The following is a 15085-nucleotide window of genomic DNA, read 5'->3' on the forward strand; positions in this document are numbered from 1 at the left end:
GGACACCGCAGTTGAAGGGAGATGTTGACAAGCTGGAAAACGTCCAGAGGAGGGCGACTAAAATGATTAAAGGTCTGGAGAACAAGCCCTATAAGGAGCAGCTTAAAGAGCTGGGCATGTTTAGCCTGCAGAAGAGAAGGCTGAGAGGAGACATGATAGCCATGTACAAATACGTGAAGGGAAGTCATAGGGAGGAGGGAGCAAGCTTGTTTTCTGCGGCCCTGCAGACTAGGACACGGAACAATGGCTTCAAACTACAGGAAAGGAGATTCCACCTGAACATTAGGAAGAACTTCCTCACTGTGAGAGCTGTTCGACAGTGGAACTCTCTTCCCCGGGCCGTGGTAGAGGCTCCTTCTTTGGAGGCTTTTAAACAGAGGCTGGATGGCCATCTGTCGGGGGTGCTTTGAATGCGATTTCCTGCTTCTTAGCAGGGGGTTGGACTGGATGGCCCATGAGGTCTCTTCCAACTCTACTATTCTATGATTCTATGATTCTATGAAACACAATTGGAATGCAATTACAATGAGAACTCTCTGCAACCATTCCTTTATTTTAATGTTTATAAAATTAAACATAGCTTGAATTCACAGTAGGGTGAGGAGAGATAATAAGAAATCTGTTTGTATGCACATTTAGATATCCACATCAGCGCATATGAGGTCCAGCATATCTTGGGGCCCTTTCACACAGCCATATAACCCAGAATATCAAGTAGATAATCCACAATATCGTCTTTGAACTGGATTATCTGAGTCCACACTGTTGTATAATTCAGTTCAATGTGGATTTTATACAGTAGTATGGAAGGGGCCTTGGAGAGTCAATTAAAAAAATTAAAGTAAATTTCCACCAGATGTCCCCTGTCCATCTTATGAATTTCTAAAATCTGCTACAAACAAAGGCAGCAGGATGGCAGGGGATGATTTACTGGGACTTACAGCTCTGTGTCTGGAATTGCTGTCAGGTCCCGTGATTTTTTGCCCCACTTCTTTGACCCGGATTATGACACTGTCTGGAAGTGCCCTAGGAATTATACATAAAGCTCTGCAAGGCCTGAGACCTCAATACTTGAAGAAGTATCTTTCTCTCTCTCTCTATCAGTTTGAACACTGAAGTTTGCTGAAGATTCTCACTTCTGCATCCTACCAATGGGAGCAATATACTGTGTGAAGACATGGGAGATAGTCTTCCCATTTTAACATCACAACCTTTGAAGTGCCCAACCTTGGCCTTATTCTGGCACCAGTTAGCTTTATTGTAAAGCTGTTCAGATCTAATGACACTGATGAAATCTATACTGATACATAGTTTTAAACTACTTTAATGTATTGTAAACAAATTATCTAATATGTTTTATTCACTGTTGTAATGATACAGTATGACTCCCTTATCCATGGGACTAGCACTCACAATTTCACTTTCTCATGTCTGAAAAATATGGTTTGTTTTTTTTCTAGGCCTCCAGCATATTTCTATGATAGGCTTCTGCAAGAAGTCATTTATATCAGTACTGTACTTTAGTTTTAAACATTTTAAAAATTACCTCATTTTTTGATATATTGCAAAATGACAAATGTTTTCCAATACATAAATAAAACATTTAAGCATTTTTCCAACCCAAAACAATGAAAATAAAATTTCACCATTCTTAATTTATAGTTGACAAATGGAAGAAATAAATTTTGAAGAAAAAAGGCAGTTTGCTCGCAAATTAAATGATGCAGCATTACTTTAAATACCCCATCTGGAACCCATATGGCAAACTGTCACTGAATTGAACTGACCTTTTTAAACATAACACTTACTTGGTCAGCCATGCTCCAGTGTGATCAATTGATCTACTGTAGAGCAGACTAAATTTTCTCCCGAATATAAGGCAACATGGGGTGAATGTACCATATGGCCATCTAGATTATACTAGGCAATGGAAGAACAAAGCAGAAAGGAACCATGGTAGGATCCATTTCAGAAGCAATCCTAAAACTAGAAATGCATTTACTAAATGAAATCAACTTCACTAAATTTGTTGTCCTCCGCACACACATCTCTAAATTCGTTCCATATACACCCTTCTCCCTGAATAGCAAAATCCATGAATGCTCAAGTCCCATATTATACAATAACATTATTTGGACTGATTATTTGGATTTTTGGGGTTTTATAAATTATTTTCAAGTTGTAGGTGGTGAAATCCACAAATGCAGAAACCATGGGCACAGATGGACAACTCTAGTATTTGGAAACATATAACCTGTCTATGGAGTTCAATCAGTCTTAACATCTTAGCAATAGGTCATATCAACCCATTCATCTCCTTTAAAATATCAATGAATGAAATATTAGGTGAGTAACTCCTTTCCATCTACTTTAAAAGGAGAATTCCTTGAATTCATTATTCTACTTCTCTTGACTAAAGATCAATCAGATAATAGAACCCTGAAAATTACTGAAAGCAAGTATTCCCAGAATAAAATTATTTTATTCCCTTTCCCCCTTATTTTAGTTTCATCTCTTCATTAGAAACCTTCTTCCTAACCATCAGCATAAATGGTTATATCTTTACTACTAATTTAGGATGTAATTCTATATAAGCACCTACCTTGGAATACATGTGATTAAGTTAAATAGAGCTTACATCTGAACAACAGAAAGCCAACTAGTAGGTTTTTATATCATAATCTAAAACAATGTCAACCCATTAAGTCTGTTAACTCTTCAAAAATAAAGTGTGTTTCAAGTTTTGCATGTGTATACATTTTCAAACTGGCATTCTGAACACAAGGTATGTGCTAATGCTGAACCAATAGAGAAGCCATTGCTTGCCAAAAACATCCTTTAACTAAGTAAGGAACATCTGTGAAAATTTTATGAAACACAAAGCTTCATAAAAATTAACTATTACAACTATTGGCCTTAGTTGGAGTTCCACTAGGTAGCATGGATGCTCTTATTTATAGTATGAGTAAGAATTATATGATAGCATTTGGAAATACCAATTTTATTATATTATCATATACTCTGATTATGTTCTGTAAGCTATTATAAAATATCTTCCAAAAACTGGGTGTTTAAGAGTAAAACTCCATCAGTCCACACCAACAACATACAAACAACTGACAGACTAACTGAAATAATAAAGGATTTAGGCTGCTATTTTGCTAGAGTTAGGTTACTTAAAAAGCAGTCACTTCAACAAAGTTTGTGCCCTTAACTACCTCCAGGATTTGTTAATTTATGGTACCACAGTATAACAGTAACATTATTTGTTCTCCAAAGAATTTGCCAATCCCAGAAAATATCAACAGTGAACAAATATAAAAATGCAATGATTTGGATTCAAAATGCAGAAAATTCGTTCTGGTCAGAGACCAGACTTAACATGACTTACTAGAAAACTGCTGTATGAATGAATATCAAATCTAGTTGCATTTGTTTGTATATAGCAAAACATTAAAAAGTTACTTTTTAAACTATAGTACTCATAGCCCCATCCAGCCTGGTCTTCCTCATATATATATGATTCCATATCACTCTGAGCATAAGCTTAGCTTTTAAAAACTAAGCATGATCAGGCCTCAGTAACACTTGGCTGGAAGATCTAAAGGCAGGGCTAGAAAAGCATCCTGCTTTAAACTTTGTGGAGGACCAGCAAAAGTTAGCATTGGCAATTGTGGACTACACAAACAAATGGATTTCCTCATATTCCAAGCTCTTATGCAAGACTTTGTCAAGCTTTCAGTAGCTTATCATGGCTCATGAGAGGGAAGGTGGGAAGGTAGAAGGGGAGATAACTTAGATCCCACTTCTAAATGTTGAGGGACAACTCCAGATGCTGAATTACTAAAGCCCCTTCCACTCAGCTGAATAAAATCCCTCATCTTTTGCTATGAACTGGAATATATGGCAGTGTGGACTCAGATAACACAGTTCAAAGCAGATATTGTGGGATTTTCTGCCATGATATTCTGGGTTATATGGCTGTGTGGAAGGGCCCAGATTTAGACACTGTAAAACCACAATTGAACAGCCTTCCATTTTGCCAGATGTATCTCCTTCCACCTGACATCCGCATGAAAAATGAGTTTATGTATGGATTCATCGATTCTCAACAGATGCTGGGACAGGGAAGGATTCATATCTTACAAAATTACAAATCCCAGAATCCCATACTATTGAGCTACGGCAATTCATCTGGTGCTATAATTCTGCAGTGTGGATAAAACCAATGCCTGCAGGTCCACATCGCATTAGTAGTTTCATTTGTGTATTTATAGCCCACATAATTTAAGTATCCATAATAAGACTGCTTATAATCTCTGAGTTTTTACAAAGAAGTACATTTGGCACGGCAGTTTCTGAACAATATTCAAAGGCACCACCATGATTAGTACATGTAGCATGTATGTTTGCTTGGTACAGCACTGATTTATTGCTACTTCTGTGACTATCAACACTACCATACATGTATTGAATTTCAAAGGTGCTGACATACAGTAAAAAATACAACCATTGATAAAGGAAAATAAAACAATAATGGAAGAAAATGAAAACCTAAGGGACCAGTGAGTGGACACAAGATAATAGCACTTTTAAAAACTCCTAAGGTGACATCAAGGATCTTGAGAGAGCTAAAAAGTCCAGGAGGCCAGCAATAACAACAAAAAGACACTACTGAAAAAGTAACAGCAGAGGTATCACGTGAACATCTTTGGGGTACGCATACTACACATGAGGTGATATTTGAGGATGCGGCTGTACATTTCAGTGTGAAGGAGTGGGCCTTACTGGATCTGGATCAACAGGCCCTGCACTGTGGATTCGTATACACTATACTGCAGAATATGAAGGCACCAGGAGGAGAGACAGAACAACCATCCTTGTCAATATTGCAATTGTTAGTCCCTTATGTTTACGAAGACAAGCATGATTATTGTACAAAAACGGTCACAGCTGGAATATTGACTGAATTTGATAAAAAGCATTTTTACCCAAGACTGCCACCTGTGCCTCCAGGAACAAAGCCAGAAACAAGAGCACTCCTAAGTTATAGTTAATAAGAAGTGCCTTATTATGATAACAAAATCTCATTAGAAGAGGCAGACTCCAGATCACATGGAATTTTTGCCATAATAACATCCATTTTTATGGACTTTGATTCACTGTGGGTGACTTCAACTCATCCCTATGCTTCAAGACCAAAACAACAAAATGAAAATGAAATACAAAATTAGTGATAGATAGATAGATAGATAGATAGATAGATAGATAGATAGATAGATAGATAGATAGATAGATAGATAGATAGCATCATGGTCCAAGGGTCCATTTACACCACAGAATTTATGCAGTTTGATGCCACTTTAACTTCTATGGCTCAGTACTATGGAATCATAGAAGTTGTACTTTTATTATTACTTTTCTGCATAAGAGTGAGGATGCCTAACCAAACATACATGATTCCAAGAAGTTTAAAGCGATGTCCAACTGCATTATTTCTATACTGTATATGGACTCCAAATTTCTTAGAGTCATAGATATGTTACCAAGAAAGAGTAAACTGTGGAAGCCCTCCAGAAAATTCCCACCCACTGTCTGGTACAAACTGGATCCAAACTAACAGTCTAAAACTTATGATATTATTACCAATACATGATAAGGAAAGTCCTACTAATATAATGTATCTTAACATTATACTGACTGCAACTGAATGCATTCCAACAAAAAAAGGAATGAAGCAGGGTTTCAATCAACGTCATGGAAGTATAGAGGACTGGGGGCGCATCCATTCAGCGTCTAAAATGTGCAGGCACACGCACTTTTGCCTGAGGCATCCGAACGACGCCTCAGGTAAAAGTGAATTAATTCAAGACAAAGCACTTAAACCCTGCTTTGTCCCAAATTAATTTGACACCTGAAAAGACTCAGGTCTTTCAGAAGACCTGTGTCTTTCGAGGTGTGGGTGCTGTGTGGATTGGACCTGGGGATCGCATTGTGTGACTTCCAGGCCCAATCCACATCGCTATCTTGGGATTTCTGAGCTCCTGGAGTCTGGAAACCCCAAAAGAGCACCCACCCCTCCCAAAATACCTTAAAAACGCCCAAAAAAAGAAAAATAATAATTTACCTGGCAATTTCCCTGCTGCCGACCCTCCCCTGGCACATAGAAATTCCTGCTTTGTCCCAAATTAATTCACTTTTACCTGAGGCATTATTTGGACACCTCAGGTAAAAGTGCAGGCACTCACGTGTTTTAGGCACTATGTGGATGCACCTAAGGGAAGCTTTCAATCTGACACTGCTTTCCGCATTGAAATTTTCAACAGGCCAGATTCTGTTACTTAGCAGCACCATTTAGGACTACAAGCTAAAGGTCTACAGGACTACAAGCTAAAGGTCTACAGGCTAAAGGACTACAAGCTAACACAGCATCACACAGGTTGGGGCCTTAAAGCCCACAGAACAATCAACTGGCATTGTCACACTACACAGCATAGCAGTATGCCCTTTTGCTTGAGCATTATTGGGGGAAATTTCAATTGCTACATACCACACATCAAACACTGAAAACAACTTCATCAAATATTTGTTACTCTCCTGCAAAACTGCACAGATCCACCTTGAATAATCCAACATAACTTCACTCATGGCCCATGCTTCATATAAAATCCATTGAAAAATTATAAACCTCATCAGAAGGCAGTATTCCAAGACAGCCTTTGGGTATAATGCTACATGTTGGTCAAAACAACCAAAATTGTTGGTCAATGGGATGTGGTTCAAGAAACACGTCATTTCTAAAGCTTGGAGCAGAGGAAAAATTTGTAAAATGATGGCATCTCTGCTTCAAATTACAGACTGGTTGTGTTAGCTTAATTTGGTGTGACTGTGGGATCTATTATGCTACAGGGGTGATTTGATTTTTGCAGAAATGTGTATGGGCTAATTTTTGTTATTATCACTTTGCCTTGAAAATTTGCACAGGGGCAATAAGCAGGTAACAGAACAATAGCAATTATAGACATTTTTGTAGTACAGTTTACACAAGACTTAGAAAAAGCTGATGTGATGTTTTACATCTTCTAAAGTCTGCTTTCAGTCCTCAATCAAGTGAGACTTCCAGCCCTGCTGTATACACCACTGACCACAACAAAGAGTGTGGTTTCTCCCACACTTGCCTTAAATAGATTTAAATTAATGCTATTCATCACAGAGTGGAAAAGAAGGGAAATACAAAAGTACAGTAACTTAAGATAAATCCAGGCCTAGTGTGGATTTGTTTGTAATGCTATGGACTTGTTTTAAAAGCTGTTTTTAAACTTATATTTTTAAACAGAAATTTAGATTGTATTTTAACTTTTGTGGCAACAGTGTTTTAACTGTATTCTGCTTTTAAAATACTTGCCTAAGGTCCTGTCTTGATAGAAAAGTGGAATAAAATATATTAAATTACATAAATAAATGGGCAATTTTTGTACTGCTGAAATGGCCTCATGGATACAAATGCAATAGGCTCGATATAGAAGATTTCTTCTCTCCATGTTTACACTAAGAACCTTCTTTTCTTACTGATTGAATACATCTGCTATTTCAGGACACAGGAAACAGCATTGAAATCATTCAATACCCCCCCCCCCCCAAATAAACCACCTGGAAGTATTCTAAGAAATATTAAAAGCCTACATGCTACTCAGTTTTATTTGTTTCTGTTGTGGCGAAAGCTTAGCCACATGACTGAACTGGTGCCAACAGTTCATGATATAGCAAACACTCATAAGTTCCACTACCGTTAGGGTTCAAATTAGCATGGATGCTTACCATCTCAATTACAGCAGCAGAGGGAATGAATGCAGTTGTCCCCATCTAAATCCTTCTTCTGTCAACTACAGTCTGCTACAGCTAAGCAAAGAAACTGACTCCTCAACTTGCCAAAACAAAAAATACTACTGACTACAGATCCCTTCCCTCCAGTGTACTGAAGAGCAGTGATTCTTATAGGGATCCTGGATACAGGATCTTCAACAGTTAGGACAGCAAACACTGCAGATTTAACACATTACACCAAAGTCGAAGGCTGGAACTGTGTAAGTGGCGCTTGGAAAAATGATTGATTAAACTGCTGCTCATAGGACTGCTGTGCTGGCTGAAGATTCTGGGAAGTGCATTGCATAAAAGTAACTTTTATAAGCTCTAGTTCTAAACATGTGAAAATGGAAGGGGCATGAGAAACTGCCTAATTCTGACCCTCAGCAATATGAGTAGAGAATTATGGGCGCAAGTATTCCAGCTATTGCATAACAAAAATTTCTGACAGTATAAGAATCAAAACATGTTTAGGCATACTGGACAACTTTCCAATGGTTTTGGCTCTAGAGAAGTTTCTAAATCTTGAGTTTTTATATCTCAGTTTCTGCAGGAATACAATGCCCCTTCTCCTCCAATATCACAAATCAATGCTTGTCTTTTTCTCTCCTTTCTAGAAATAGTTAACTGCTAGAGGCCCCATCTACACTGTCATACAATGCAGTTTGAAGCAGTATTATATAATCAGTGTAAACTCATAATGCAGTTTAACTGCACTGAACTGCATTATGTGAGTCTACTCTAACCATATAATGCAGCTTCAAACAACATTACATGGCAGTGTAGATAAGGCCAAGGTCTGTATTTGCTTCCATTTTCCATTCAAGAACAAGAAGCTGGAACAGGCAGAGAATAATGAAGAAGCAGATAATGTTTTGTTGCATCAGCAGTATGCTAAACAACTACAGCATCTTGGTTCTATGTAAATGTAGCTAAAGAAGGCACACATTTCTCATAAGAACATTACAAAAAAGATAGATTTAAACGTATTAGAACAAATATTTTCTTTCACAGTCTGTCATAAATCAGAGGAAGATGGGCCTTGGTGAAACCCCATAGAATTCAGTGGAATTACACAACCAACAGTTTCAGGAATGGCCCTTCATCAAAAGTCTCAAGCACACTTGTGGGGTTTCTGCAACAGCACAAATATCAATATTCATAGCACCAAGCTATCTCATTTTCTTCAGAAATGATGAAGACTCTAAGCAAAGAATCCTACCTTGTAAATGCAACAATGAAACTATGACGAGAGTGGGACAGCCCCTCCTCACACAGAACATGACAAGCAAATTATGGCCTCTAAAAGATTTCACTTTCTGAGAAGCAATCAAAATATTTGAGATCACACATCAAAAGAAGGGCTGTTCATAAAGTGTTCATAAAGTATTAGATAAGTGTTTTGCTGGAAATGTACAGTGAATGTGAATGATAAGGATATCTGAATAATCTAATTTCAAGTTAGGGAAAATCTACAGATGTCTAATCAGGAATCTATATGTACATGGATTCCAGGGAAGTGTGCATGAGACTATAGACTTTATGGTCTTCCTGTTATTGCTGGGAGCACACAGCATGATTAACTGAAAAATTATGAGAGCTGGAGTTGAACATCTGAGAGTCCAACATGTCACATGATTCCGATATTAGAAATGCAACATACCTCATGCTATAATTACATTTAGAATACAATATTGTACTTGCAATGGATCTTGCTCTACCCAGAACAAATTATTGATTGAACGAATAATCGAATTAAAGCTGGAAGATATCACATGGGCCATCTCTTCCAATCACCTGTCATGCAGGAAAAGCACAAACAAGGCACCCCCGACAGATGACATCCAGCCTCTGTTTAAAAGCCTCTAAGGAAGGAGCTTCCACAGGACTCAGAGACAGAGAGTTTTGCTGTCAAACAGTTCTTACAGTCAGGAGGTTCTTCCTGATGTTCAGGTGGAATCTCCTTTCCTATAATTTGAACCTATTGCTCGAGTCCTAGGGCCCTTCTACACCACCATATAAAATCCAGATCATCTGCTTTGAACTGGATTATTTGGTAGTGTAAACTCATATAATCCATTTCAAAGCAGATAATGTGGATTACCTGCTTTGATAATGCAATGAAAACTTAAGGGCCTTTTCAGCTTCAGAACTAAGAGCTGCCACCATAGACACTGCAAATGTATCCAAGTATTTAGGTAAGAATTTATTTTATTATTTTATGTATAACAATATTATGTATAACAATAATAAAATACACATTTTTAAAATCTCAGTTAAAAACCTAATACAAAAACAATTTTAAAACACAAATGAAACATAGCAACACAAGACCTAGCCAGCACTCAACTATTTGCCGTGATTCTCAACCTATGGGACCTAAGTGGTTTTGGCCTTCAACTCCCAGAAATCCTAACGGCTGGTAAGCTGGTATTTCTGGGAGTTGTAGGCCAAAGCACTGGGGACCCACAGGTTGAGAACCACTGGTTTAGACCTTTATCAGCTATAGGCAAGGCTATGATAAAATATATTTGCCTGAATAAAAAATCTCCCAGTTGGTGAGTAGACTAGACTAAGAAAGAAAATCTAATATCCCATAGTAGGGAGTTCCAAGGTCTAAGAACGACCAAGTACTTACATGGCTGTTCTCATATAATTAAGATAGTGTCATTATTATGCTCATTATGGTGAATAACTCACCTATTACTGAAACTGTGTTTTATTAGCCTGCAGACAAATATTGTCTACTTCTAATTTAATACACAATATCATTTATTTTAGGTTGAAGAAAAAGAGCTGTGTAATTATCTCCAGAAGTAAAGATATTTTTTACAGTTTACCAAAAACAAATTGGCTTTGGACTAAATTCTATAGACAACAGCCCACTCCAATCATCTATCACCATTTTTAATGTGTGTGTGTGTGTGTGTGTGTGTGTGTATATATATATATATATATAAATTAATTAATATTATTATTAAACATATTTAAAACATTTCTGCACAATTCTTGGTGGGGGGGGTTTTCAAAAAAAAGATATTTTGTTCAAATCATATAAACAATTTAAGGCTGCAATCCTAAATACACCTACTATGGAGGTGTATTTAAGGACTGAAGACAATGGGCCTTACTTCTGTTTAAATACACAAAACCCTTACGCTTTTACATTCACAGTCACGGGCAAAAAATGAGTTGCCCAGCTGCCAAAGCATAAGCTAGTTTTGTCTATTACAAAAGGCCTTCCACTTCCACCCCCAAATAATAAAGGAAAGGGGAAAAAGAAGCCAGAAAAATCTTTTAACCTCTCATAGAACCTAATACTTGAGCTCAGAATCCCCTTTTACAATGTGACCATGGTATCTGGAGTTGTTCTGCTGCAGTAAAAAACAAGGAAGTTCTCGCTTGAGTGCCTACTAATGAACAAAGGTTAACTTTATCTCAAAGGTCAAATGCCTGGTGGCGAAGGTTATGACCCTAACAACTTAAATGGTGACCCTGCCACGTGCCTAGTATATTGCAGATCCTGATACAGATCATCTGGTAGAGGACTGGTCATAAATTACTTTGGTGTTAAGACTCCCACAAAGAGTACTCTTTGCCACAAGAGTTTTCCAGCATGTCATTTGATACATGGACTGGAGAACTGAAAGGGGAAAAGCAACCTAAAATCTGGGATTAAACAACTCACTCTGGCTTTTTTTAAAACTGCAACACAAAACTTTTTGTTTTAAAAAAGAAATTCAATACACATGAATTCTGATTTTTGTAATTCTCCTTCCATATACATAATGGCTGGAATAGTTGCCAGATATTAGAATCGTGCTTCTTTGCAATTTCTAATTAAAACAATTATTTTTTGTGATTTTAGGGGAAGCATAATTCCTCATTTCGCAAGTAACTATGTCAGGCTCCCAGATAGGAAAAAGGTATTTGAAAGACCACAGAGCAATAGTTATAAATACATATTTAAGAAGGAAAGAGGCATCTTATTTCAGAAATCATTGAGAATGAAAGCATCTTGGATCAGTACAAAATAATAGTAAATTGGGTGGAAAGCCACAACAATTTGGCATTATCTAAAAGCACATTTTGGAGTCTGAACCCCCTCCCCTTGCCAATACTGGCAACTTTTCAAAACTTTTAAGTAGATAAAAACAGTCTTTTCTGTGTGCAGCTCTTCTGGGTTATAGCCGATATTCTTCAACCCAGATATACTTAGGATGACCAACTGACCTATTTTGTAATACATTCATACTGGCAGTAAATGCCTTACGTAAAATTAGAAATACCTGGAGACAAAGGGCCTCCAAGACTTCGTTTTCCAATGCTCTTGTTGCGCATACAGTATAAGTTGCCATTACTGCGGCTCTACAAGAACCAATCACTATCAACTTGGCCAGTGTTCAGTTGGAACAAAGGATTCTGGGTTATAGCAGAGCAAAAAAGAAAGAAACCCACAACAATACTCCTGCATGTGCAAGCAGTGAGGGCTGTCTGATCAATGATATTTTGTATATGCGTATACACAATAAGATTCAGTTATTGAAATATTATCTACAAAACAGAGAATAGATGGGAGTGTGGAAAAATAATGAGTTAAAGTATAAATGTTTTACATTTTCAAACAAACTGCACAAAAAACACTAACTGTAATTAAATACATAATTAAAACATTTAACTTACTTTTAAAAAACACCCTCAAAAATTAAGAACATGATTATATTACAAAATTGGGAGGCAAAAGACCTTTAACTAAAATTGTAACAGTATATATGCATGTAAAGTAATAAATATGTACTACTACTAATATTATTAATTATATAATTGTATATATGCAATAACTAATTAGGTTATGCCATTTGTATTGACTAATCTCTATATAAACATTTCATATGAAATTGTTTTCCCAACTATATTACAGCCATACTTTTGGTAAAGGTTTTATAATCACAAGACTCAAGTTATTGATTAAGCACTTAAATTTATTAAAGCGATGCTTTCTTAAGATGGTCCTTTGAACAATTTTAGTGAATATCAGTGATTATTTGAAAAGTCAGCCTAAAATGATCAAGTCAACAGGTGCACAAAGATTAAAGCATGCCATTAACACCTTAAGTGTCTCTACTTAAACTTTTGCAAGATCATCACTTTTTTCATACTTAATTCCAGAATACACATCACAGAAAATCCTAAAACAAAGTCTGTTCTTATACTTTTAATCAATTAATGAACACAGAAGCATGTTTCTTTTTTAAAAGGTGCCATCCCATAGAAAACGATAAATCATTCACTAATCTTTTCATGCATTTGTTACCAGTACACAACACAAATAGCATCACATCCAATTCCAAAGTCAAAGCACACCATCATTCCTTTGTATCAAAGCACAAAGACCAAAGCATCTATTTCTAATTGTACATGCCAGCAATTCCAAAAACATCATTACACAACAAATTCTAAATAAGCCCAACCAAGCTACTACGATACTGAGAACTAAAATTGTTGGTCATAAATGCTAGCTAATTTTCCATCAAACTGAAATCTTCATTTGAAGGATCTACAGCAAGACCATCAGGTTGCTTTAAAAGGTCAAACATCTGCCACTATTAACCCTAACAACTCAAAAGAGCCAAAATTTCCATAAACAATCACTGGTGGAAAACACCCATTGCAAACTATATATTTTTGCTCAGTAGCAGTACTTATCTGTTTTTAGCTGTTTGTATGCTAATAAGAATTAGCTTAAGTTAGAGTGTGAAACAATGGAAAAACAGCAATATTACTAACATTTTCTAATCTCAATGAACTTCTACATATAAGCAGAACATTGCTGAAGATTTGTGTTGTCCTCCCTCATTCAGCAAGGATTTTCTTTAGTTGTGACATTTAAAACCAACTGTTCAGGTATCTATGAGATACATCCGATTCATTCGGATATGGTCAGGTTTTGCATACTCAACCCAATATAAGGACTGGACTCGTCACATAAATAGTGTCAATCCCTTCTCTAAATGGCTAGATTTTAACACACATGGATAATAAGTTCTACAAAACAAACAACATCATGTTTCCAGCTTTAAACACAGTCAAATATTTTACTAATAGTTTTACAACAATATTTTGGATATGCAGAAAAGACTCCATTCTTTTGCTTCTGTTAACAATACTACACTGTACCCTAACTTTTCCCCACTGATGCTTTCACCTGAACCATAATCACAGCCTTGACTCAAACCAGTACAATATTATGTACGTTACACCCTGGGGTGCCAGCACAAACTTATTGGCCTACGTCATTAAAATTAAAAAATGCATTCAAAGTTGGATAACATGGGATAAAGGCACTTACCTGCTGCGTGCACAAAGTATGCCAAATATAAATCGAGTTCCTTAACTGAAACCCCTATATGATGCGGCTGTACACACAGCCCTGGGTTTGAGCACTGTGGGGACTTTACAAGGCGTTCGCCATCAGTACTTTCGAGCGGAATACCTTTAAATAAAATCACCATAACAAGGTCCAACCTCCAGACCTTATCTGCCTGGCGTAAGCAGTCAATTCTTCTCATTTTGCCCTTCTGGTCTGGATTTGAAAGAACACAACATGGAGGTTTTTTCCCTGTGACAGTTAGAACAAAATCCTCTCGGTATTCAGGCCTTATATCTTTCCGTAGCTTTGCCAGAAGTCTGGATGCCCATTTTTGTTTGACCTCTGGTTTTTCGCTTAGCAATTCATCCTTTACAGCTCTTTCTTCCTCTTTTGACATACGCTTCTCATGTTTTTTAAAGTATTTTCGCTTTCGAGCTTGTAGGTTGAACCATGTGTATGCAAATGCTCGGACGTGGGGAAGAAGTGCTTCAATGAATGGATGGAATTCATCCTGGAAAGAATTGAAACAAAGTATTAAAACAAAGAGAAGCTGACATTGTGAAAGTTTTATGATTTCCTTAATATCACTTTATTTATACACAAGCAATAACTTAAATCTAAGAGATCAAGAACAGTTAGAATGCAAGGAGGATGAAAGCCCTGCAGTCTCTGTTGCAGATTAAAACCTAAGCATTGATAGATCTTTGCTGAAGATGTAACAAAAAATTCTGAAATTATAGAAACCAATTTTCTGTAGTCACTAGGCCTCATTCTTTTTAAAAATTAAATAAATCAAAACTCTTGAAATATAAGTACTCAAAAAACCTAGCATGCCAGTCCTAATTACATTAG

General features: G+C 36.8%; 1 protein-coding gene across 10 annotated transcripts in view; it reads right to left on the reverse strand.

Moving 5' to 3' along the window:
* nfia (nuclear factor I A) overlaps positions 1-15085 on the reverse strand; it is a 576988-nt gene that overhangs the window by 374514 nt on the left and 187389 nt on the right. For all 10 annotated transcript variants that reach the window (XM_062979580.1, XM_062979577.1, XM_062979578.1 and 7 more), the window contains exon 2: positions 14213-14744. In XM_062979580.1, the coding sequence (XP_062835650.1) occupies positions 14213-14744 (532 nt within the window). The remainder of the gene's footprint in view (positions 1-14212; positions 14745-15085) is intronic.

The sequence above is a fragment of the Anolis carolinensis genome, chromosome 4, assembly GCF_035594765.1.
Source record: "Anolis carolinensis isolate JA03-04 chromosome 4, rAnoCar3.1.pri, whole genome shotgun sequence".
NCBI lineage: Eukaryota > Metazoa > Chordata > Lepidosauria > Squamata > Dactyloidae > Anolis > Anolis carolinensis.